Source organism: Leishmania panamensis (assembly GCF_000755165.1).
Source record: "Leishmania panamensis strain MHOM/PA/94/PSC-1 chromosome 30 sequence".
NCBI lineage: Eukaryota > Euglenozoa > Kinetoplastea > Trypanosomatida > Trypanosomatidae > Leishmania > Leishmania panamensis.
This window is the reverse complement of record NC_025877.1, coordinates 249,588-273,595: the sequence shown is the minus strand read 5'-3', so window position 1 is coordinate 273,595 and position 24,008 is coordinate 249,588. Positions and strand designations below refer to the sequence as shown.

At 54.1% G+C, this 24,008-nt stretch overlaps 6 protein-coding genes and 2 pseudogenes across 6 annotated transcripts, besides 1 other annotated feature; all 8 read right to left on the bottom strand.

Annotated features, from left to right (window-relative positions):
• Positions 1–406: 406 nt before the first annotated feature.
• Positions 407–3,235, bottom strand: LPMP_300910 (hypothetical protein; the record flags this gene model as incomplete). The annotated part of the gene is made up of 1 exon (XM_010702822.1): positions 407–3,235. The coding sequence occupies one exon, from the start codon at positions 3,233–3,235 to the stop codon at positions 407–409; it is 2,829 nt and encodes a 942-aa protein (XP_010701124.1).
• An 837-nt stretch (positions 3,236–4,072) lies between these two features.
• Positions 4,073–4,513, bottom strand: LPMP_300900 (hypothetical protein; the record flags this gene model as incomplete). The annotated part of the gene is made up of 1 exon (XM_010702821.1): positions 4,073–4,513. The coding sequence occupies one exon, from the start codon at positions 4,511–4,513 to the stop codon at positions 4,073–4,075; it is 441 nt and encodes a 146-aa protein (XP_010701123.1).
• A 1,298-nt stretch (positions 4,514–5,811) lies between these two features.
• Positions 5,812–6,358: a repeat region.
• A 951-nt stretch (positions 6,359–7,309) lies between these two features.
• LPMP_300890 (hypothetical protein) lies at positions 7,310–9,628 on the bottom strand (the record flags this gene model as incomplete). Its single annotated transcript, XM_010702820.1, has 1 exon — positions 7,310–9,628. One exon carries the CDS (start codon positions 9,626–9,628, stop codon positions 7,310–7,312), a length of 2,319 nt encoding a protein of 772 aa, XP_010701122.1.
• Positions 9,629–10,555: 927 nt separating this feature from the next.
• LPMP_300880 (hypothetical protein) lies at positions 10,556–11,311 on the bottom strand (the record flags this gene model as incomplete). The annotated part of the gene is made up of 1 exon (XM_010702819.1): positions 10,556–11,311. One exon carries the CDS (start codon positions 11,309–11,311, stop codon positions 10,556–10,558), a length of 756 nt encoding a protein of 251 aa, XP_010701121.1.
• Positions 11,312–12,583: 1,272 nt separating this feature from the next.
• On the bottom strand, positions 12,584–13,336 carry LPMP_300870 (annotated as a pseudogene).
• A 619-nt stretch (positions 13,337–13,955) lies between these two features.
• On the bottom strand, positions 13,956–14,625 carry LPMP_300860 (annotated as a pseudogene).
• Positions 14,626–18,355: 3,730 nt separating this feature from the next.
• LPMP_300850 (rac serine-threonine kinase, putative) lies at positions 18,356–19,888 on the bottom strand (the record flags this gene model as incomplete). The annotated part of the gene is made up of 1 exon (XM_010702818.1): positions 18,356–19,888. The coding sequence occupies one exon, from the start codon at positions 19,886–19,888 to the stop codon at positions 18,356–18,358; it is 1,533 nt and encodes a 510-aa protein (XP_010701120.1).
• A 1,948-nt stretch (positions 19,889–21,836) lies between these two features.
• LPMP_300840 (hypothetical protein) lies at positions 21,837–22,928 on the bottom strand (the record flags this gene model as incomplete). The annotated part of the gene is made up of 1 exon (XM_010702817.1): positions 21,837–22,928. The coding sequence occupies one exon, from the start codon at positions 22,926–22,928 to the stop codon at positions 21,837–21,839; it is 1,092 nt and encodes a 363-aa protein (XP_010701119.1).
• Positions 22,929–24,008: the final 1,080 nt, after the last annotated feature.

The following is a 24,008-nucleotide window of genomic DNA, read 5'->3' as shown; positions in this document are numbered from 1 at the left end:
GGGGGGTCGCGCTTGCGGTGGAGATGGCAGTAATGGGCAGCGAGATGCCGAAGCGGAGGCAACATCGAGTGCGCCGCCACGATCAAACATACATGCCTATTACAGCTTTGTGTAATCGTATCCCCTTACGGGGGATATACACGAGTTTATGTCGGTGTGTGAAGGAAAAGGAAGCGACGAAGGAATCGAAGGGGTCGAAAGGAGTGCGTAACAGAGACGCGTGCTTCCACCAGGTGTGTGTGTGTGTGTATCGTTGCGGCGCTCTACCAGCGGCACCCCACGGGCCACGTTGTAGTCGCCATGGTGAGTTGCCGCGACAGCGCTCCGCTGAAGTGCAAAACAGCAGTTTGTACAATGACTACTCTGTGCAAAAGAGCGCGCATTGCCGATATCGAGGAGGGAAGCACTACAGTTTTCCGGCAGCCTGCAGGTCTTCTTTCAACGCCGCAAAGGGAGCAGACGAAGCGGAGTGATGGCGTGGATGAGCTGCCCGCTCCACTGTGTGCACGCTTGCTTCGGTGGCCTCATCCGCGGACGCAGGAGGTGCTGGCGTCACCGGGGCTGATACGAGGCGCACCACTGTGTTGATGGAGTCGCTATCGACGTCGCTCTCCATTTCCTCGATCCCTTTGGCAGTAAAGCGGCGCTTCAGCTTTGGCCATCCCCGTTGTGCACGGAGGTCTTTGAAGCGTAGCGGCTCGCGCACGCCGTGCACGACCCCAGGTAAAGTGCGCACGCGCAAGACAACGTCCGTGGGCTCACTGACGCAGAACGAAGTCCAGCCGAGACCGCACACGTACAGATCGGCCTTTGGACGCCGCCTATGGCGCCCGTAGCACTCGAAGAGGTAGCTCCTGGTCTCGGAGAGTCCAGGCGGGCCGGCTGCAGAGCTGAGGTCGTCCAGCGTAAGCAGCTGCTCATACGAGCCGGGAGGGTCCAGCGCCTTGCCCAGCTGCGCTCGCCAGAACGCATCGGACTGCACCGTATTCACAATGGCATTGCGCACCTTCTGAGACGTGTAGACAAGAAACAGCAACCCTCGTGACGAGCCACGCACGACGTCGACGGCGGCAAGGCCGCCGAGAAACAGTGTGTGGCCTGGAAGCAGGAGAAAGCATTGCGGGTTGCGAAATGTTCGAATTAGCGTCCGGCGCATCTGCAGGAGGGTAAGAAGAGACCGCTGGTGCCAGTGAGGGAGGAGCCCCGGTGTGTCGTAGATGTAGGTCTGTGTCTTGGCGAGCTCCTCCGCCCTCCCAAGTACGGCCGCGCCCTCCGACAGTCGCTGGTGCTCCTGCTTTACGGTTTGCGCTGTGGGTCCGATAGAAAGGCGGACCGCGTTAACGGCAACAGTGGTGCCGGGAAGGGAAGACACCGTCATCAGCTTAGATGCCTTCTTGTCGTGGCGGCCCCGTATGTCGAGCATCTCTGCCTGATTCACGTTGGGGGGAGTGTACCAGCGCCAAAAGACGGCCTCCTTCCCCTCTGCGTCTGCCTTTGTGTAGTACACTTTTCGACTCGCCGGGTGTGGGGGCTGAGGCACGTAAAGGGCGTGTGCCATGGCATTGATCACAGACGACTTGCCAACGTTTGCCACACCGACAAAGTAGGTGGGCAGGGGCTGGTGGGGGCGTCGGAGGTTTAAATTGGCTGCATCTTCGATGGCGCTGATCAGCGGAGTGATGCCCCAGCCTCGCTTTGCAGAAACAGGTACCACTCGTTTGATTTGATGCTGCGGTAGCCCAAATTGCACCGCAATGTCCAGCACCCAACGCCGCACGTAGCTCTCGGACACCAAACACGCCGCAACGCTGCGATCTTTGCCGGCGTAGTTGAAAGAGCGATTCCGAATGCAGTCCATCTTATTCACTGCGATGATGACTGGATTATTCATGCTGATCAGACCAGGCAAATCGTACACCATCGAGCCCGGAAAGTCCGTGATGTCCACGACCAAGACGACTACGCACTTCTTTTCCTTGAGGGCGCGGAGTTGGTCTGTGAAGTCTGGGGCAGACCACACCTTGCGACGTCCCTCCACGCCGAGGTTTTCCAGGGCGTGACAGCGGTGGCAGGTGAAGGGGCGAGGTCTGTCACGGTAGAAAGCGTCAAACTCCTCCTGCGTCATGAAGTCCAGCCACTCCTCTCCGACCTGACGGCCGTGCTTTTCCCAGTGGGCCTGCAACTCTGCCATGCGAGCCGCATATTCATGGCGGAGCAGCGCCTTCTCGTTCCGCTGAGCCACGTACTTTTCGATCTCGCCCGGCCGCACGTAGCCGAAGGTGTCCTCGCTAGAGTTCTGCAGAAGTGCTCCGCACCCTGTGCAGCAGTCGCGGCCAGGCACTGGAACGTGGAACGACGAAGGAGCCTCCATAACGAGGGAGGCCTTATTCTCCAGCACGTGCGCCATCTCCGCAGCAGCGTCCTGGTCCAGGACGTGCACCCCCTCCCATTCCAGCATCTTGCGCTCCATTTTGTCGCCGGCAATCTCCAGTTGATGCTCGATGGCAAACTTATCTTTTTCATATGCGTCAAGGAGAACACCGTACTTCATCTTATCAGTCAAATTTGCAGCTTTTTTGCGTAACACACGCGGAGTTTCGCCACACAGTGCCGACGCATCCGTCTGCTCCGGCGAGAGCGAGTCCCGCTCTGCCTCTAGGTTGACCAGCTCCTCCGACCACCCCATGATCTTGTGGAAGAGCTTGTTGATGTGACGGGGTAGCAGAATGGAGTCTGCCACCGCTTTCCTGGAGCGGCGCTTCAGGGACTGCAGTTGAAGCGGCACAGGCTCTGATGACGGGTGCGTGTCCACCTCCTCCACGTTCAGCTGAAGCGATTTCCCAACTGGGATAGTGGCCATCGGAGCATCAGTCTGCAGCCGAGAGGCCCTAGCCAAAGATGGCGAAGACAATGGCAACACTGCGCGAGCGACACCGGCAACCTCACCATACGGGGCTGCAAACGACGCCACTGGTGTCGCAGTAGCAGCAAGCACTGTGGAGACGTTATCCTGAGCGCTCCCAGTAGTCATGGGCTCGTCAAGAGAGCGAAGCAATGGCGCTCCGAACCGATGATCTGCCTGATCAGCTGCGGCTGGCGCACCAGCCGAGAAAGACTTTTGTTGAGCATCGGTTAGGGAGGCCCTCGCAGCCGATGGTGGCGTGTGGGGGCTGCGCATGCCGAGAGGGCCGGGGGTGGTAAGGTTGCCCATGATTGTGCTCCCATGCTCATCCATCACATCCACGTTGGATGTCACTTCGATGCTACCACCCGTGATTGCTGCTCTGTTACGCCATGGCTTACTCGCACCGGGGCTGCGAACCTTCCGAAAAAAGTCATTCTTGCTGTACCCTAGCGGCGGCACCTTGCGCTTCCACAAAACAGGCGTACGGCGCCACATGCACGCCACTTTAGTCCGTTAGCACCTTTGCGTATTGCAGCGTGTGGATGTGTGTTTGTGTGTGTGGAGAGGGGGTCAAAAGACGGACAGAGTTGAAGAGAGAGAGAGAGAGTGACTTGCTCCCATAACGGTACAGCGCCGATCCTGTGAAGGAGTAGACGCTGTCTGCGTGCCAGACAGCGCACACAGACGCAAACTAAAAAAGAAGACAAAGTGAGCGGGAGAAGAGGAAGGAAACAATATGTAGACTGCACGAGTGAGTGACACGGCGGTCCGAGGCGCCTCCTGATTAGACAGGTTACGTGAGAGAGCATACGTGCATCGTGAAGCTGTCCCTTACCTGCACACCAGAGTCATCACTCCAAAGCGCGCTGACCTCACGCAAATCAAGGAACGCGTGCTGCCTCGCTTCTGGCAGAGGTATGCCGTGGCTCTCTCCTCTCACCATCTCACCTCACCACAAAACCTACGACAGTCAGTAGCGCCAAGATCTGAGAAGAGAAAAACAAAGACTGCCTGGGTTGAGTACGCAACTGCACAGTTTCGGGATGTTTCCTTTTGTCTTCTTCGTTGTGTGCGTATGTGCCGGTGGGGATGTGTAGGCCTGTGCTCACTATTACATGTACTCATGCGAACCGCTGAACCCACCTTAGTGTCGCTTTCGTGATTTACTCAAGCGCTCTGCTGGCTGCGAGACTGGGTTGCCTGCACCACCATCAGCACTGCACGGAACTCCTCAACGGCGCGCCGCAGTTCACCTTCCTCCTTGGTGACCAGCTCCGAGGTACGCTGCTTCTCATGCGACAGACGACTCTCCTCAGCCTCGCAGCGCTCAACCTCTTCGTTGTTCAGGTCAATCAGCTTGTTGACGGGGGTGCGCATGAAGGCGCGGCCAACGCCCTGGTATACCACGTGCACCGGCTTGAGTTTTGTGAGCTCTCCTACAGTGATTCGACAGCGGCGCTCTGTGCGCTTCAAAGTGACCTGACGCGTCGCCATCGTCTTGACCGTGTCACGCAGAGACTCCAGGCGCTGCTGATGCTCCGCCACCGTTTTCTCCTTCTCCAGCAGCTCCGCCTGAGCTGCCACAGAAACGCTGCCGCTGTTCGACATATTTGTACTCTGCTGATGGGGAAGAAGAATGGAATAGAGATGTGCAAAAAGGCTCGTGTAGAGGTGTGTGTATATATATGGATACGCATGTACGTAGATTTAGGTAATGGCTACCGTTCGAGCGACGGATGAAATGCAGCTCCACAAGCGGTGACGTATCCGCTCGACTCAGCAGCAAACACAGAGAAAGCGCACAATTGAGGGGCAACGCATGGGCGGACAATGAAATCAAAGACAGGCAAAGAAGAGTGTGGGCGTGGAGGGTGGGAAGAAGCAACAGCATTGACGGCTTGCGGAGGAGAAAGACAGGCAAGTCACAGCAGAGAAAGTGCACACACATACGTGCACATTAACGTCGGCGTTGTACGAAAGAGTCGCCCCATGTGCGTGCGGAGGTCTCCTCTCCCTAGCCAGGAGAGACAGGCAGAAGGAGGATCAAAGGAGAACAGTATGACCCCCTCGCTGCAGCAAACAGAGGTGCGACGAAATCCAGCTCTAGCACACACACACACACAAAAACACACGTGTGCGCACGTGGCTTGTCTCTCTAGATAGGGCTGAAAGAAGCAGTACGTTGTACCTTCCGTGAGTCACACGGACGTGCAATGGGTTGTCGCGTGTGGAAGAGTGGGAAGGAGGGGGAGAGGAGTCAGCTTCATTATGATGGCAAAGAGTGCCAACAAGAAGGGGAATGCCTACACACACACACACAAAGGAGAGCAAAGCGGGGCGTCAGGATAAATACGAACACACACCAGCACGAGGGAGGGAGAGAGAGAGAGAGAGGAGGGAGCGAATGGCAAAGGCGGGAGGAAAAAAAAGAGCGGCTTTAGAGACTCCTCAGCGGAAAGGCGGGGGGTGGGGAAACAAAGGAGGGGAGAAAAATGAAGAGTTGGTGGGGTAAAGAAACTCGTTTCCAGAAGAGGGAGGAAACATTCACAGCACCTACCGGAACTGGAGGGATGCCCCCCTTCGCGCGGGTGTCCGTGGGAGCCTCCTAGACGCTTGGCATAACACATACGTCGCTTTTATCGCTTTCTGGAGAAGAAAACGCACGAGGCGGCAGGTTGGAGGTTCGCCTTCAACATAAGACGCGCGGGGTATGGTGGGCAGAACAAAACATAGAAAAATAGTAAAGGAAAACAGAGCGAGCCCTTCGGCCTTGAGTAGGGAAAAGAGAAAGTAACACCCCAGCAGATGAATCGCTTTCATCGAAAGTATTGGCCCTCTTAGGTTGAGGTTGCACTTTTTGTGTGCTCTGCTTTCCCATCCACCAGTCGTCGAGGTGACGACGGCAGACCCCACAGCGTGGTACCTCAGGGTTCAGTTCCCTCACTCTATGGGAAGCCGGGGTGGTCCCCCCTCTCCCTGCCGCTGTGGATCCACCCTCTGGTGGTGGCAGACCCAAATACCCACGGCGCAGGGGAAGTCAGAGCGGTGTATCGCTACGGATGTCCGCGGGCAAGTCGCGGATGACGCTGCGCGTCGGAGCGACCAGCGATGGCGAACACGCCTGTGCCATCCATATGATGGGCAAATTCTCAGCGTGGCTCGAGCCTACCCCATCCGACCCCCATTGACTAGTGGAGTGGGGAGCCTGAGGCACCCCGAGAGAGGCACCAGGTGGCGACCGGCATAATGGGGGCGACTGTGAGGCGGCCTCAGAGGCGTGGAGCGGGTAGAGTCTGCAACAGGGGCCGTGCTCACATCACCGAGTCGGCACATTGCTGTAGCGCGTGCCTGCGGCTCCCTCGCACCAGGCGATGGGTCTGTGACGGGCAGAGGGTAGAATGGGGTTCGACCTCATGTTGTATGGCAGAGAGTGGAGACGCTGGATGGGAAAAAATATATATGACAGTCCTCATGACTTGAAGAAAGCGCATCGTTCCTGCTAACGACGGCAAAACAAGCGAATGACACCAACAAGAGAAAGAGGGGAAAATCAAACGCATGAAACCGAGATTGGCATGCGAATGCGTAGGCAGCTGAGCTTCGTTGGAGGAAGCGCAGAGAAGGAAATGAACTGGTTGCCCGTGTGGTGCGTACACATGGGGTCTAGTCTAAGTAAAACGGCGGCGCAACAGAACGCATGCAGAGAACACTTCTTTAGTCACCAGGAAAGCGCTCTCATCGCTGCACTCTAACGGAGCCATCCTCCACCTCACCTCCCCAGGGCCACTACTCTTTCGCCTCGATCCCTCTCCGGCTCTCGGCTCCGCGTGCGCATCTCGCTTATTCCTATTACAGGCATGTGCACGTCATGCATTAGCGAAGTGACAAGTGAAGCCTTAGAGGTGCAGGCGGAGAAAGGGTAAGGGTCAAGGAAGTAAGATGGAGTGTCAGCAAGCGACGGAAAAATAAAAAGAAACAAATCCGAAGCGTTAAAAGACAACGGCTGACGGTGCACAGCACAGGGGTGTGAAAGCGACAGTGCAAATGTAAGTCTGAGAAGAGAAGGAGCAAAAGAGTAGAAAAGCTGCACGGGACGCGGAGCGCAGAGAGATTAAGAAGGGCGCGCAGAGAGATTAAGAAGGGCGCGCAGAGAGAGACACACGCACACACACAGACAGACAGGCACATGCACAATCCTTCTTGTAGAGCATAGACCTTAAGAGCATCAGTGGAAAGGGAAAAAAGAGCAGGATTGAAAAGCTGCAAAAATGAAGCGAAAATGAAAACGATCTTGTCCTGTGAGGAGAAAACGCGGAGAAATCAGCGCCCTAGATGGCTCGCACACGCACAGGGAGAGAGAATTGCAGGTTCACAAGGCAATATGTCTGTCGCCCCCTTCTGAAGCTACCGCTGAACATCGCTCTCACGAAAGGCGAGATCGATGATGGTGACAGCTGCCTGAGGCGTAGAGCAGCTTTCCTTGACGCGGGCCTCTTGTGAGCTCACCGTGTTGTGAAAAGATAGCACAGTCGAAGACTTAGTTAAGGAAGGGCCACCTCTGGCAGGAGGAAAGGGTGCTGATGCGGCATCGCCGCTGCTCTGGCGCTTGCAACAGTCTTTCGTACTCTCCGACAACGCTGGGGTGCGCGCTACGGGAGGTAGTTGCGGTGTGCTGAGTCGACGGTCTGAGTACCTCGAGGAGCTGCTGCGAGTGCGACGGCGAAGCGCTTGCACTGCTGACGGTGCCGATTTCCTCCGAGACGACTGCGCCTTTGGAGACGACGACGAAGCGGTGGCGCCAGAGGCCGTGCGGAAAATGTTGGTGGTGTCCCTAGCAGCCCCCTCTCGCGTGCCATCCTTTCCCGACATCTGCGAGGACGAAAGCGTTGCGGCCCTGGGGTCCGCGAGAGGGGGCTGCGCGCATTTACCTCGACCGCCTTCGCCATGACTGTAGGCAAGCAGGCGCACGTACGAGACAGTCAACTCGGTTGCTTCTGTCGTTTTGCTAGCGAGGCGCGGGTCGTCCAGCACCTCCTCAGTGAGAGGATCAGGCAGTTGAGCGAAAGGGTCATACACAGCATCGTCGGCGGCGCCGTGCACCCTCACCGACCATACAATGCATTTGGAGAGCGCCTTGAGAGATCGAAGAGCCTGCAAAGCATCTTGACGCGCAGTCGAGCGTTGCCTAGTCATCTCCTCTTTCTCCTTCTGTGCTGCCGCCTCCACCTCGAGCGAGTGCAGTTTGAGACGCGCGAGCTCCTCCTTGAGCTGGGAGGACCGGTACTTTTCCATCGTGGTCGATTCCTGCGCGCTGCAGCCCACGTCTCGGCGCTGCGGAACACCGCCGGTGTGCTCGCGCCGCGCCGCAGCAGCACCGCCGATGCGCTCAAGCTCCGGGATCTTGATGGCTGCCATATTCGCTTGCTCAATCACCGCGTATAGAAGCTCGCGGTGTGTGCGCTGCATCTTCTCCATCTGGCGTTCGTAGAGAGAGCGCCACTGCGTCTGGGCAGGGCTGGATCCAAGGAGATGCAGCACCCGAGTAAACATGGTGTATAGCGCGCGTAGCCCAGCATCCTGCGCCGTCTTGAGACGTGAGCTCAGCCTAAGGACGTGCTCCCGCAACTGGGTGAGCGGCTCCGCGTACGCGGAGTGGTACACGAGAAATTTAATGTACGCGTCTTGCGGGGTGGCCGTCGTGAAGGGTAACTGGAAGGGGAACGCCAGCACTGACTGCATGAGTGTGCAGTTCGCAAGCGTCGAAGCTGCAGTTGGTTTTATCGTCTCTTCCAGCTGCGATTCACCAACCCCATGGGACGGAGATTCGAGCAGGTCGGAAGCACCGTTGAAGCTGCGCCGCCATTCCTGCTTCACGACTGACTCAGTCAGCGTTGCACCTACAGCCGTTACGTCCTCACCGACGTAGGGCCACCTCGACGCGACCTGCAAGGGATCTTGCTGTTCCATCATCATCATCTCAATCTGCTCGCTGGCCGCCTGATGCATTGCACTTGCCTGGTGATAGCGTCTCTTATACACAATGCTATTCATTTTGTCCCGAAAGGCCTCCTCAAAACGGCGGTCCGGGGCCAAAGTCTGCACAACTTCTGCCGCAGCGTCGTCGGCAGGATAATGCGGGCTAAGGGATTTCAAGACGTTGTCTGGTAGGGCTCGAAGAACACGGCGAAGGCGCATGACCTCTTGCGTTTGAGCGTCCACCTCGTCTTCCAGACGCTTACGGCGCTGGCGCTCCTCTGCAACCTGATTCTCTAACATCAGCGAGCGCTGATGCGATTCCATAGAGTAGCGGTGCATCGACTTTATCTCTGCATGTCGAAGCTCGTGCTCCTTCTGAAGGTAGATACAATGACGACGCACGTGGCGGCGCTCACTGTCGACCCTGCGGAGGAGGTCTCGACAGTGCGCCAGTTGGGTCCGCAGGTTGGGCTCGACAGCGGGAGGGCTGACAGTACTGGAGGCGCTCTCGTCGGGCTCGCCAGAGAAAATGTGGATTCCATTAGCCTGGAAAAGTGGCGCCGCCTTCTCAAATGCCGTGCTGCTGTTGGTCACATCCTTTGCGATCCTCTGGAGCGCGCTGGTGGACGTTGCGATCATCATGTCGACCATACCGCACAGCTCTCGCTCTGCATCGCTGTTCTCGTCCACGATAACACTGCCAAGACGATCCCCGTCTGGACTCGGTAGGGCATTCACCGCAGACATGGGAAGCAAACTCGATCCTTTAGCAACAGTAAGAGGGAGAAAAACTCTAGCAGAAGCTCCGCAAGTCTAGAGGGGTGTGTCCACTTGTGATGGCACTCGTCGCTCCAAGGTGCAGCGGCAGCAGTAGCGGCCGTCGCAGTTTTCGTGCTTAGTTAGGCGCTAGTACTTGCAGCTTCATCCACCGCGCCCGTCTACAGTGTCAATGCAAGGCAGCAATGGAAGCTCTGCATCCACATGCAGAGAGAAAAGGGAGAAGAGATCGTGTGCAGTACCGGCGTGAAAGGGGAAAAAAATGACAAAAGTTCGAGAGAAGGACTTACATGTGTGGCCGTATTGGGCAACTCTGCGGACATTGCGTCGTCCATGCACTACTTTGGTGTTGCTGCGCGACTTCTGTAGCGGCTGTTCGATAAGAGCCAGAAGAAAAGCTGCGCTTCCTAAGTTCTTTGCCTGTTCACCGTGTGGGTAGCTATCTCTCTCTCTACGGTGCCAAGAACACAAAACTACGTCAGCAACTGGTTCCTTCATAGAACGCGCAGGAAACAAACGCGAGAGACACATCAACGGCATGCCTTCACTCTTGTGCGTGTGAAAATGCGCTAACGCACGCATAACCAGGCAAGTCGCCCCTGCAGCCTTGTCCTCCGTGACGACTTCGTGTAGAAGAAAGGAGAGACAGTCGTGCGTGTCGGTGCTTCCTGCATGTCTTTTTAAATGGGTGTGTTTTCTTTCCTTAATCGTGGTTACTCGCTCATGAAAAGCCTCGTCTTCTCTCGCGCCGCGACGCTGCGCCTCCCTGTTTCGTGAAAGGCCGTAACTCATGCGGAAGTCCAAGAAGGGGAATACGGGGGTGGCTGATCGATGTGGGCGGAGCAGAGAGAGAAAAAACTATAAAAATAAAAAGACGGCGACATCTCCCGTCCTCCCTTACTGCAGGGCGTACATCTTCACAGGGAACAGATCCGTTGGCCACTCCTCCTGGAAAGTCTCTTTCACCACCCGGACCCCGCTCTCACTGAAGAGCCGCTTGTAGTGTATGTCGGACCGCGTCAGGCTACTGTCCTCCTTATCCACGAGGAAGCGGTCACCAGTGGAGCAATTCTCCTTGAAAAATATGTACCCGTTCGGTGTCAAGGCCTTTTGGCACTGCCTGAAGAACTTCACAAAGTCGTCGTCGGTGAGGTAGATCGCGGTCCACTGGATCACAATCAAGTCGTACGTGTTGGACGGCAGCGTTGCCGTTTCCATAGATGCTAAGATGAACTTACCAACAGGCATCCCGGACAGCTCTCTTTTGGCCTCCTCTAGCATGTGCTCCACCGGCTCCAGCAAGTCGGTCGTGGCGTACAGTTTCGTCAGCAAGTTCTTCGCAATCCGTCCAATGCCGGCGCCGCAGTCCAACGCACGGTTTATTCCGCGGTCCGGCAAGCTCTCAATGAAGCTGCGAGACCCCTTAATGTCCACCTGATGAATGTGATCCATGCCGCCCAGCACGCCGCTCACGGTGGCAGGCACATTGCGCCAGTACTCAAGTGCCTTGCCGTACCATCCCCTCTCTGGGTCATACAGGTCACCTGTCAGCTCCGCTTTCCACATCTCATCTGTGGAGCGGTACGTCTTGCCATTCGTGTCGCCGCCGCTGATCGGCAAGCTGTACGACGACGATACCACCTTGCTCGGCATTCGAGCTATAAGAGTGGTAGAGAAAAGAGCACCGCAAGCGTGACGTGCGGGGGGAAAATAAAATAGCGGTGACGACGCGCCAAGTGCGGCCGGTGTGCGACACCAACAACGGAGAAGGGACGTGGTGCTGGGTCGTACGAAGAAGACAGGAATAGCGGCGAGGAGTAGGGGAACGGCACAAACGCGCCTCTCTGCACTGTATACCCCCTATTATCCAATACCGATAGGTTCTTACCCAAGAAGGCTACAGTGTGTGCGTGTGGACGTGACGGTGCGACGTGGGTATCTGTGTCAAATCAACGCAAATATTTCACTCAGGCGCGGGCAAACAGATTTATAAGCAAGTCCTCCTTTTTTTTCGTCGCTTCTCACGTGCGCTAGACGTTGAAGAACTTCAAAGGGGAAGTACGCAAAGGTACGATGAGCATACGGTAGGCAGGAGAGTCATATCAGCCCACAAAGAAGAGAGCAAAAGAAAGAAGAAACGGCGGAGAGGCGTGAGAGGTGAGGGAGGAAGTGGACAGTAGGGGAATGAGGCGAGGAAGCAGAGAAGGTTGACACATCAGTGAGCAGGCCTACCAAAGAGGGGGTAAGGACAGCCGAACGTGACAGCGCGCTGAGCTGAGCACCTCTATTGGCGTGTATGTGTGTGCATGTGTAATTGTGTCTGCGTGAGTTGATATGTGGGTAGCTGAGAAAGGGCAAGGTGGCAAAAGGCAAGAAAGAGCAAGAGGGAAAGAAGGCTCGACTCCGCTTGGGCAACATCCAGAAAAGCGCACGAGCAAAGGGTATCTTACTGCATACCCCCTCCAATTCGTCTCAGCAGTTTCTCGTTTGTCCTCACTCACTCTCTCTCTCTTGCGAGAGGAGTGCCAAAACTGCGACTTGACGCGGAGTGTACTGAGGCGCCAATAGATCCATGTGTGCCTCACTTAAAAAGCGCGTCGAGGACTGGCCCTTGCAAAAGTTAGATTCAGAGCTCTCATTTTTGCTCCGCTTTGCAGCGTGCGAAGCACAAAACGGATGTAGAGAAAATAAAAAAGAGGGGAGAGCAAAACATGAAAGAGCCACGCAGAGTGACAGTGCTGAGACGGAGCGTCCTCATGCAAGCCCTCGACTACCGACCTGCTCCTTCCTGCCACCCACCTCCTCATTGGGGAAAGCACCGCCTCATCTAAGGATAAAGTGAAGCATCTATTAAACGGTCACGCCAGGAAACACGCACAAAACCCCACGCACCTCGCTGCGCGAGCCCTCCAACGCAGCTCTCTTCTAGGCAAGATAATGCGCTCCTAGCCTGCGCTCTTGTACGGGGTAGGAGGGCTGGAACTGACCACCGGCGTGGGCGGGAAGAGCTGGCCGTCCTCCGAACAACCCAGCATAGTACGCGTGGTCAGAGGCATGCCCTCGCGTGTCTAACGCGATCTTTCGTTTGCCGCTCGCCTTATAACTTTGCCAGCTCGATACCGGTGTGATGACGGCATTCAGGCCCTCAAACCCAGGGGGCACTAAAAACTTGCCACCCACGCACCGTACGGGTGAGGTAGCGTGCTGTTGGCAACGCTAGCAAGCTCAGCTCCGTCTACCCCAGCAGTGTCCGAAGCACTGTACCGATAGCGGTGAGCAGCACAGCCACCAACAGTTGCGCCCAAGCTCACACCGTCGCCGCTCCACGGTGCGTTGTGCTGCGTCTCCGCGAACCAAGAGGTAAGCTTGCAAATGCCATACACAAAGAGCCAAAGCGCTCCGAGAGGCACGAAGATGCAGCCTGATGCAATGGTGAAGATCAGCGCGACGGCTTTGCTACTGTACACCACACACAGCCACGGGATCGCTGCGCCAATAAAAAGAATCGATGGCGCAAAAGAGAACCAAAACACAGAAAAGATAGCGACAGGAACGGACGGGTGATTATAGAAAGGGCTTGCCGCAGACGTTGAGGAGGAAGTAGAGTATGCCTCAGCACAGCACACCACCGTAAATCGCGGAGCTGACGATGACGATGTTCCGATTGTATGAATTCATTGACGCGGTTGTGATGAATGCGCTTTGAGAGCTAATGCAAACAATACTGCTTAGCAGCGAGAACGCAGTCTTGTACAGCGATCCATTGCGGTCCTGTTGCGCATGCTAGTAGAGCCACCCAAGTGGAAGAGTAGGTGAATTAGAAGAGGTGGTATGTAGAGAGAGAGAGCGTAAGCTGACCGAGACACTCGTGCAACGCAATGTCGCTCAGTATACGCATCAGAGAAGCCACGCCGGTAAAGAGAGAGGGGAGTGCAATGAGACGCTCGCGCCATCATCTTGTATTGCACGGAGTCTCTGTCGATTTGAAGGGAAAAAGACGCGACACAGCGACCAGTGTTTTCACTGACCCTTTCTCATCTCGCTCCATGAGCACGGATTCACTCGTGTCGCCCACACAGCCAGAATAGGCGCAACACTGTCTTTTCTCTCACTTGCCGCTACGTCTGGCGTTGTGGGCTTCCCTTCTTGCGCGTTGTATCTTACTTGCATACGTCACACATTGCCTAATCATAGACGCGGGGACGCGTGGACAGCCCCGCGAACCGGCAGCCGCCAATACGCTCCAGGCCACATGGTACACCGATCATCCGAGCGAGGTAGACTTGAAGAAGCACTCTCACGAGCTCATCACCCTCCGCGGCTTCGGCAGCTTCAAGGTCGGCAGGTCGAGCGTGCTGATAATCTTGTGGCGGCCGTACCACGCCGCCACCAGCGCTACCAGCGCGAGGACAGCGGACGCGACACTGCTAGCGGCGGCCGAACTCGGTGTCCTTCGCGACACGCCCTCGGCTTTGCTGAATGTGGAAATTGTCAGCTGCACAGGAGTGGTTGAGCTGTCAGTGGAAATGGCGCTCTTGAGGACAGAGGAAGAGGCATCCAGCTCGAATAAGTGATCCGGGAGCTCGACGGTAGCCTCAAGGGACACAGCTCGGGAAGCAATGTTTGCAAAGCTAACCGAGCGAGTAGCGTCTAGAGGAGCACTGCGTACCACTACGCCTGTCTTGTCGTCCACTACCCGCACCACGACATACTGCGCAACCTCATGCCTCACATCCACCCTTCCGGCAACAGTGATGAGATCGGCGGGGACCGGAATCGATGACGCGGCGAGAGCGTAGCAGAGCAAGCACAGCGTAAGCACCGAGGTGCAGCACACACGATGTCGATAAGAAAACCTCATGGCATACAAAGACCCATACCAGCTGCCGCAAAAAAACCAATAACGGATGCGGAAAAAGGTCGAGACAATGGCGCCAGCAAAACAAGAGTCCAGAAAGGGGATTCATGGAAGCAGAAGAGAGGAGTATGGGGAGAAGGGTTCGAATCATCTACGACGGGGCCCTCAAAATAGGATCCAAGAGAAAGAGGGAATACATGTGGTCGCAGCTAAGGGGACTAAATACATTCGCCTGCAGCAGAGTTCGTTTTAGTGGTAGCAAGGGACCCCTACTGCATCGCTGCGGATGCCGGAAAACACGGCACACTACCAACCTTTGTTCCGGACAAATTCGTGTATGGGTAGGTGCGTGTCTGTGACATTGCGTTTTCAATACAAGCGAAGGGTGCACCGGCCTATGAGTGAGGACGGCGCTATGTTGGAAGGTGTGTGGGGCTTTGACTTGTCCAGGGATCGAACTGCGCGTCAGCGGAGTAATGAAATTGCAGAAAGAGAAATGAACAGTAAAGAAAGTGAGAAAAAAAATGCCCAAGGGACTAAAAAACTGCCGCAGCAGAGCACACTGTCAAGTCCACCGCCATACCCTCTAGCTTCTACACATCATGAGATAGAGGGAACCACACACGAACAACGAGGACAGTCGTCCCCTTTGAACGCAAGAGAGACAACTTCGAGTAGTAGTAGCGCACACAGAGACACACACCAAAGCAAAACAAAAAAGGGATCCTGTCCTTTTTTGTTTTCTTTCTTTGCTAGTGAAGAAAAAATTGTGATCTCTTTTCGTTGCTTTGTCGCTGGCGGGAAAGTGGAGAAGATCGCTGATGAAGCGAGTCAGGAACAGGAGGAAGAAACAGAGAGAGGGAGAGAGAACGCCCGGTCCAACATGAGTACGCACGTGCACACACACACATACACACACACACACACACGTACACACACATCACAGCCATGAAAGCAGAAAATAAACACGGAGACACACACATAGACGCACACATGCACACGCTCGTAAGAAGTGGAATGAGGGGAGAAGAGGAAACGTATCAAGGGACGAAACCAAATAAATACAAAAAGATGGAGAAAAAAAGATGTCATGCCTCTTGTCGATATGAGTTGCAAAGAACGGGCAAGAGGGGGGAGGGAACAGTTCCTGTACACAGGGAAAGAGCTGAAAGAAGATAAAACAAGCAACCGAAAGACACGAAAATATAAAAACAAAGAAACGAGTAGAGACACAGACAAAAGAGAGAGAGAAGCAAAACAAACAGAAAAAAAAAACGGCTCGTATTTACTAACAGGAAGGAGAAACAGAAAGGATGAGGGAAGGGAGGGAGGATAGTGCGGTAGATTTGCATCCCTAACAGCATAGCTACAAACTCGTACACAGAGACAGATAGACAGGCTTGCAAGGCACAGAGAGAGAGTCCTGCAATACGATCGGTGCTCCGTTGCCATCACGACGAAGCGGGCTCTTGCACCCTTCACCTTCACGAACACATGAGGCAAAAAGCGAGTCGAGAAGGAGAGACGTTCACAAAGAGACGGAAAGAAGTGAATCACAATGCAGGAACACAATTCACACAGACACGAGCACGTGCCCACGCCACCACAGAAACACACACACGCACACCTATACACAATGGATGCTAAAGATAGAGAGGTGCAACGATAAACGCACCAACGCGCACATGCAAGAGCAGGGAGAAAGCATTTCATTCAGATTTTCCCTTCCTCCTCTCTCTGCTCCAGCAGTGGCAGCAACAGGGGGAATGCAGAGAACAGCAGAAGATAGGCAATTGGCGAGTGCAAAGATCATACCGCAGCAAGAGTGTGCTTGCTCCTACCCCTTCTGTTCGCCACTCAGTGAAAGTGAAGGTGTTTCCAACGCGCCTGCTACCCCTGTCGGCGGTCCTTTTGGATGCCACACGGACGCCCCCGTAAGAGTCAGCTGTGCTCCAGCCAGCAGAGGAGAAAGGTGGCATATGTCAAAGAGAAGGAGAGTGTGCGAAAATATGAAACAAGCCCGATGTGTGATCCTGCGCGAAGAGACAAAAGCGAGAGAAGATCCAGAGATAAGAACATCAAAGCATGACACGAAAAGCGTCGACGCACCTTTAGCACGGCAGAAAAAAAGTAGAGAACCTCAAAGCGGCTGAAGGCTGCCTCTTTCTTTCTTCCATTCTCCCCCTTTCTCCTTTCATTCTGGCCACACAAGTGCGAGAAAAGGAGGGGGGAGCGGAACACGAAAAAGAAAAAGGGCAAAGTAAAGGGAAGGGAAGGGGTATGTTGCACAAAGCAAGCGAAAGAGAAGAGATCGAAATCAAACCAGACAGAGAAACACACAAAGAGTAAACTGTACAAGGAAAACCGTTCTGCGCCTACACGTCATTGCCTCGCCAGTAGGTGTCCCTTACCTCACACAAAACGCCAAATCCTCGCACACGCACACCACACCGGAACCATCCATCCACAACTGGTGCCCTCTTGTAGTAAGAGTCGTTCACGATCGAATCGGCGGATGAGGACTCAGAGGACAAACATAACCAAATGTAAGAGAAAAAGAATTCGAAAGCCCACACTCTGCAGCCATAATAATTCACGATGCGTGATCGAGTGAATCATGAAGCGCCGCCGCGACTGCAAAAAAAAAAAAAGGGAAAGAAGAATGTAGAAAAGCAAGACTGAGAACAAAGGTGGAAGAGGAGACGCTAGACACCACACGTGCAGAGGAAAGGGAGAGAAAAGCAAACACGTAGGAATAGAAAGAAGAAACGAGAGGGGAAACAACGATTCGGCCAGAGAAACTTGGCTATCCTACACTGCCAAAGGGGGGGGTTAAAGAGAAAGAGAGAAGCGGCACCGAAAGATAAAGCAACAAACAGGCGGAAGGAACGCAGTGAGAGTGTCGTCGTAGACTTTGACACGAATGTGTCCACTCTCTTTTTGGCTTGAGGAGCTGCATCCCTCACGATGACTAGTATGTGAGTATGGGTGTGGCCTTGCGGGTGCTGAGGCTACAAGAGCGAGGGACAGTGGTTCAAAAGACTAGCGCAAGCACACACAAAAAAAAAAGCACACACCCCAGCACACGCTTCTCTTGTGTGACCGCTTATCGTCCCGCTATCACCCTCTCTCTTGTGAGCTAGGTTTACTCAAAAAGCGAGAAACAGTAAAGGCCAATGGAGGAGACCCGAAAAAAGAGGGGTCATGAGAGCAAGCCCTTAAAAGAAAAGGGAGACACGAGGGCAGGGACGAAGTACCGGCAGAGAGGGGTGGTGGCAGACGAGAAGAAGTAGAAAGATGACATGAACAAAAACAGCGGTAAAGAAAGCATGAGTAAATACGCAGGGAGACAGGAGGGCCGCAACAAGAACTAGAGCCAGAGAGACAAAGCACAAGAGGAGCAAAAAAAAAAAGAAGAAGTGAAGAGGGGAGACAAGAGGAAGGAAAAGCGAGAAAGGTCCAACCATGGCAAATAAGACTAAAAACGTACAGGGAGAGAGAGCGCTGAGAGAAAGTCCACTGCCACAATTGACATTAGCGAGCCAAGTCAACACACTTCGTTTTGATAAGGAGGGGGAATGGTATTCTGCTTCATTTTCAACACCTTCAGCCTACCTCACCTTCTACACCTTACATCATTGCATCCCTGGTCTGGTTCCATTGTTCCGCTCATTCGTGATCGCTTCGTACCATTGGCACGGCCAGATCGGTTCACCACCGCTGCTGTACTGATACCTTCCCGTCACGCCGTTTGCACGCCCACTGGCAGCAGCAAAGTAGGTCGTGAGTGATGACGCAAGAGGCGTACCCAGAGCGTTTCATCCAGAACCGCGTTGTGGCTACTTCGCGGCTTTGTCGAAGCTGCTGTTCTGGGTCAACTTTTTCCGCGCGGCCTGTGGCGCCACCTTGGCGGGTATGTGGTGCTCCACCTTCTTAATGGGCCCGGTTGCAGCTTGCTTCGCCGATGCGCCAGCTGAGCTGGAGTTCGACGTCCTCTTTCCCCCGGTCACGGGAGGAGAGACTGCTTCACTGCCGCTGCTAGACGTTTTCTTGGACGCTCTGCGTTGACGCAGCTCTTCTGCTATTGTGGGGGAGTGAGAAGGGGACTTTTCCTGCTCCGACGAGTCTCTATCGTAGGTGTAGCCGGCCAACGTGACAATCGCCTGCGATGGCGACTCATTTTGCACAATCACCTCGCTCGTAAATTCTTTCGCAAAGTTGTGTGCCGGGTTTGGATCAGGTGTGATCGGAGCCTTGAGCTTACGCCCCTCTAGAAGACCAAAATCGAGATTTGAAAAGCATTTGTGTGCCTTGAACTCCTCCAACGTTTGCAGGCGACGCTCGGGGTTCTTGTTGAGCAGGCACCGAATCAAGTCCTTTGTCTCCTCGGTGATCTGAATGTGCGATGGAAAGGCGACATCCTCTGTCAAAATCTTCATCTGCATTTGCATCGGATTTTCGTCGTAAAAGGGGAGGTCATTGAAGAGCATCTCACACATCATGAGCCCTAGGGACCACCAGTCCACCGCCTTGCCGTGTGGCACACCCTTCAGCAGCTCTGGAGCCAGATACTCGTTCGTACCGCAGTACGTCACAGCGTTTGGCTCGTGCACGTTCGCTTTGGCCAGTCCAAAGTCGGTCAGACAGGCGTGCCCCTCATGGTCAAAGACGACATTCTCTGGCTTCAAATCGCGATAAATGATGTTGCGGCTGTGCAGATACCCGAGCGCCAGGGCCACTTCAGCCGCGTAAAACTTGACGACCTCCTCATCGAGTGGAGCGTGCTGCTCAATGTAGGTGAAGAGCTCGCCTCCTGCTAGTAGGTCAAGGATCATGTACAGATTTCCTTGCTCTTGAAAAGAGTAGTGAAGGTGAACAATAAAAGGATGGTCTATTTCCTCCAAAATAATACGCTCTGCAAATGGCGCCTTAATCTCCGCCTGACGCATCTTCTCTGCGCTCATTTCCTTCATAGCGTACCATTTGTCCGTGTCCTTCTTCACTACCATGAACACCTTGCCATAGGAGCCTTTGCCCAAGACAAACTTCTTTTCAAAGTCCCTAAGGGTCACCTTCTCGGACCCAATGTTGCTCGAGTTGTAGTGCCGAAGCGTGTCCATCCACTCAGTTTTTCGCCCTTCTCCGTCTGCCTGGAAGTACGTGGCCTCTGCCTTTTCCGGCTGCACTGCCCACGTGTTAGGTTCTGATACCTCGCGCAAGGTGGCACACTTGAGGTCCAGCTCCTTCACCACTGCCGCACCAGATTCCTTGTCCCCCTTTGTCCTCCAAATGTACAGCTTCGTGTTATCGATCTCGATGTAACGCGTCTCCCAGCTACCGTCCTGGGACAGCACCTTCAAATACCCACTCATGCCTCCTACCTTTTGTATGTCTGTGTGGGCGTCTAATGCGCTTTCCAGTGGTCGGTGCTCGTCGTCCTTTCGTGCACGCAGTCGGGGTGTTTTGGGAGAAGGGGGTGACGAGAAGCCGGGCTGCGATGATGAGGAACCTGTTCTGTACACTGAATAAGGAGGAAACAAAGTCAGACCCACCTGCTCAGCTCAAACAAATGCGGGACCGAGGGGAGCTAAAACGTACACAACGCACCCAAGAGAACGAGCACGCAAAGTAAATGACAGTTAGCAGAGTTCGCCACAGACACAGGTTTCCAGGCGCTTCGGATCTTTGTATTGATTGTGTCTGTGGTGTGAGAGGGGGGAAGAGATTCAGGAGGTGCCAGTGAAGAGACGAGAATCAAACGGTAAGAAGGTACTATACACCTTGACACAGAAGCAGCTAGTAAAAAAGGGGGGAAAGAGCAAGAAAGAGACCAAAGAAGACTCTGCAGCTGGTGCTACAGCGCAGAAAAGGAAGAAGGAAGAGAGTCAACGGGACTACGGCGAAAAAAAAAAAAATATATATATATAGGGTGACTCTCCACTTCTCTTGGGGAACCTGGGTGTGGGGGGTGGAGGGGCGTAAGAAAGGGATCGCTGTTGTTGGTGTTCATTCAAGGATACACACCACAGCGAACGAAGAGAGAAAAGCGAGAGAGGCACAGAGCCAAAGGGGAGGAGGTGAAGAGTGGGTGTGAAAACAAACCGAAAAAAAAAACAGTATGAAGGAGAGAAAGGAGTGGTGCTAAAGGTGCTTCTTGCCGAAACAATGGAGTGGAGGCGAGAAGGGAAAAAATAAATAGGAGCAACAACACGAGCTGACTACAACAGAGGGAACAAAGGAGTGTCTAGTTCGAGAAGAAGCAAGAAACACGAACGGTGACGTTTGGTGATAACCGGGCAGTCTCATGAGATGCTCCAGAGGACAGGAGATATTTAAAAGAAAGCACGACAAAGAAACACACAAGAAAGGGGGGAAAGAAAAGATGAATGGAAAAGTGTATGAAAACCGTCTTTACTTGTGCGTTTCCTTTCCTTGGGTACTGCGCTTGCCGTCGCTTCTGTTGATCCGGAAGCTTTTCAGCGCCACTTCCAGGTAAGAAAAAGTACACGACACAATCCTACAAAGGAGAAAGAAAGGGGTGAAGGTGTAATAATGATGGTGAAAAGACGGAGAGAGGCTCTGTACGAGAGGTAGATCTAATAGAAACAAATGAAATGGGGAGTAGTGGTATGGTGAAGCGAGTGCAGTGCTGTTTTCGTTTGAGGTGAGTGAGCGTGGGTAGGCGAGGATGTGTGCTGTGTTTTCCGCGGCTGTAATAATTCGATATGCCCACGCAAGACAAGGCAGTGACAGGAAAGAAGAGCGTTTCATGATAAGCAGAGGTCGAGTGAGTAGAAAGAATGCACAAAGACCTTTGACAGGTGACATGAGAAAAAGTGCGAGTGAGTTTCAAGTCGTGCTCCCCTGACTGAACACTGAAGAGGTAGGCAGGAAAAGTTGAGATACCACCGTCCTGCAGCCCCTTGGCAAAACGGCTGCTATGACAGTCAAGTCAGAACCGCCCGGTCCTCGATCGTACGACATGGGTTTCACACTTCAAACACACCCCACTCATCCGCGTAATTAAGCCGAACCAGAATATGCCGCTTCTTTTGTGTGTACAAGTGTGTGTCTGTGCCTCCTCTGCCCCTCTGCAGCCGCTTCTGTTTCTTCCGCTGTTCACTTTCGCCATGTGGACTAAGCCAATGAATCGATGTGCTCTACACCCACCAAGTGTCAGTGTCGAAAAAAAAAGTATTCACAGTAGCAGTTGCTTGTTTGAAGGTCTATGTACAGCTGTGGGAATCTATGAGGAAACCCTACCACAGGTTTCTCCCGCTACCTGACTAGTCTAAGGTCAGAGACGGAGCGCCTATATACTTATGCATCCACCCCTCTCTTTACTCTCGATGTGGTGTCTCCTATGGTATCGTTGATGCACTGCATCAGGAAGCAGTGATACGAAGCGGCACACTGCTGAATGTATCTCTGGCTCGCGGCAGTCAGCCACATTGCGAAGGAGCGTCGAAGGAGCAACAGCTCCTCTCTTTGCTGAAGGGTTTCCATACGCACAGCCGTCGCCGAGGAAAGGCTAATACCCTTTGTATGCGCGCACAACACACCCTGTAGTACCGCGGACGGCGAGAACACCTCACTCTGGGCCTCAAGAGGAGTAGCCGTACCAGTACCAGAGCTCGATTCGCGCTCGCACCTGCACTGACCTTCGGGCCTCGAAGAGAGCTGAAATGCCACGGTGATGTCCTTTGTGACTCCGTCATGATCTTGAGAGCAGCGGCACGCCTTACCCCTGTCTATTTCTCCTTCTGAGCGTTGCATCGTTGCAGTAGAGACGCATTGCCCACGAAGATGCGCAAGTCGCTCAGTATGGAGTGAGGGTCCACGGGGCACTGTTGGGTGGAAACTGCGCGAGGCAGTGTGTTTGGCATGTTTTCGCAATTCTATCGGCACTTCTGATGCTGGTGAGCGGTCAAGGCAGGTCCGTTGCTCCTTCCTCTTGCTCAGGGGCACTTCGCACCTCAGAAGGGCGTTGTCGCTTGACCGAACTGCTGTTTTTTTAGGGGCACTGTCGGAAGCATGAGAGAGAAGCTCTCGCACGAGGCCCAGCGTTTCCGCGTCCGGCGTGCCAACCTTCATAGGCGTTGTGGATGCAGAGGGAAGCAATAGACCTGGACGTACGTCTGCATCCAGAGTCTCCCACCATTTGCATTGGATAGCGTCTACAACCTCATCACGCTCCACCAGATGAGTATTGGCCCAATCTTTTTCTACATTAACAACGTCGTTGGCCTTCACTGAAGTGCTCTGACTTAAGGAGAAATCGACTTGCCGAGTCAGCTTTTGTGTGGGACTGCAATCCATCCCTCCAGTCCACTCAACCTTCTCAATATGCGGGGCCTCCTTCATTACAACGTGTGCGTGTGCATCCTCCTGGGCAGTTGACAGCGTCGTCATTTTGAACTCCACCCCAACAGGGAGCACCTGGGTAACAGCGAGATCCAGCTGCCGTAGTCCGTTTGCCGACCTCCCTGCGGCTGCAGACCCGGCGCCAGATTCCCTAAAGCTCCAGAATCCGGACATGGAAAAAAAAATCAACGAGATGCACCTTCAACGGAAGTGGCCCTCGCTGAATACCATGAGGGCAGAAGATAGAAAAAGAAAGGAAGAGGGAAAATTGCTGATTGTGGCATCGACCCCATCAACCTATCCACAGCGTAGAGGGCAGCAGCCGGCGACCATTCCGGCCCAGACCAAGTGCGCGAAAGCTTCATCCTGTGCATACATTGCATTGAGGTCCACACACACACACACATATATACACTTGTTGGAAGGTTGGCGTTGGTAACAGATATGGAGAGATGGTCTGTTGGTAAGGATAAACCTGGGGGCTCTTAAGTTGTCTTTTTTCGAAGTTCCCGTTTCAGTATTACAAGATATGACGGTGCGGTCGAATCTCTTCCAAGAACGCACCCGCTCAAGTGTCACAAACCTCGACGAACCAGTCCGTCACCGAGAAAAAAAACACGCGCCAAAAGCTGAGGCAAGGAATGGAAAGGGAGAGAAATGATCCAGCTTATCACATTGAAACAACTGAAGCTCTGCTGCAGCAGCGATCCTCGATAAAGTCCCTGAATGCAACCAAGGAAGAAAAGAGAAACATGCAAGTCCAGGCCCACCATATCACAGCTACTCCATTTCTCTTTCCACCGGCGCCCTCACTCCTCACGCACCCCAGATCCATCAGAGCCCAATCCAGCATGTGCCTCCTCGCCGGCCTGTTTTCGACTACTCCCCAGTATCATCACCGAGGAACCGAAAGACACCATCCCCGGTTCGGCCAGCTGGCCTCTCCTCGCCTGGCATGAGCCGTATGGGAATGAAGAAATGTTACAAGAGAAGGTGGACAAAGATGCCGTTTGTGAAAAGGTGTTCGAAAATTCAAAAAGGACGACGAAAGTCAGCCCCGCAGCAGCCGAGTGCTTGTTGAACTCTTTAGCCCCCCCCCGCCCGCTCTCCACCTCAACTCTGACGTAC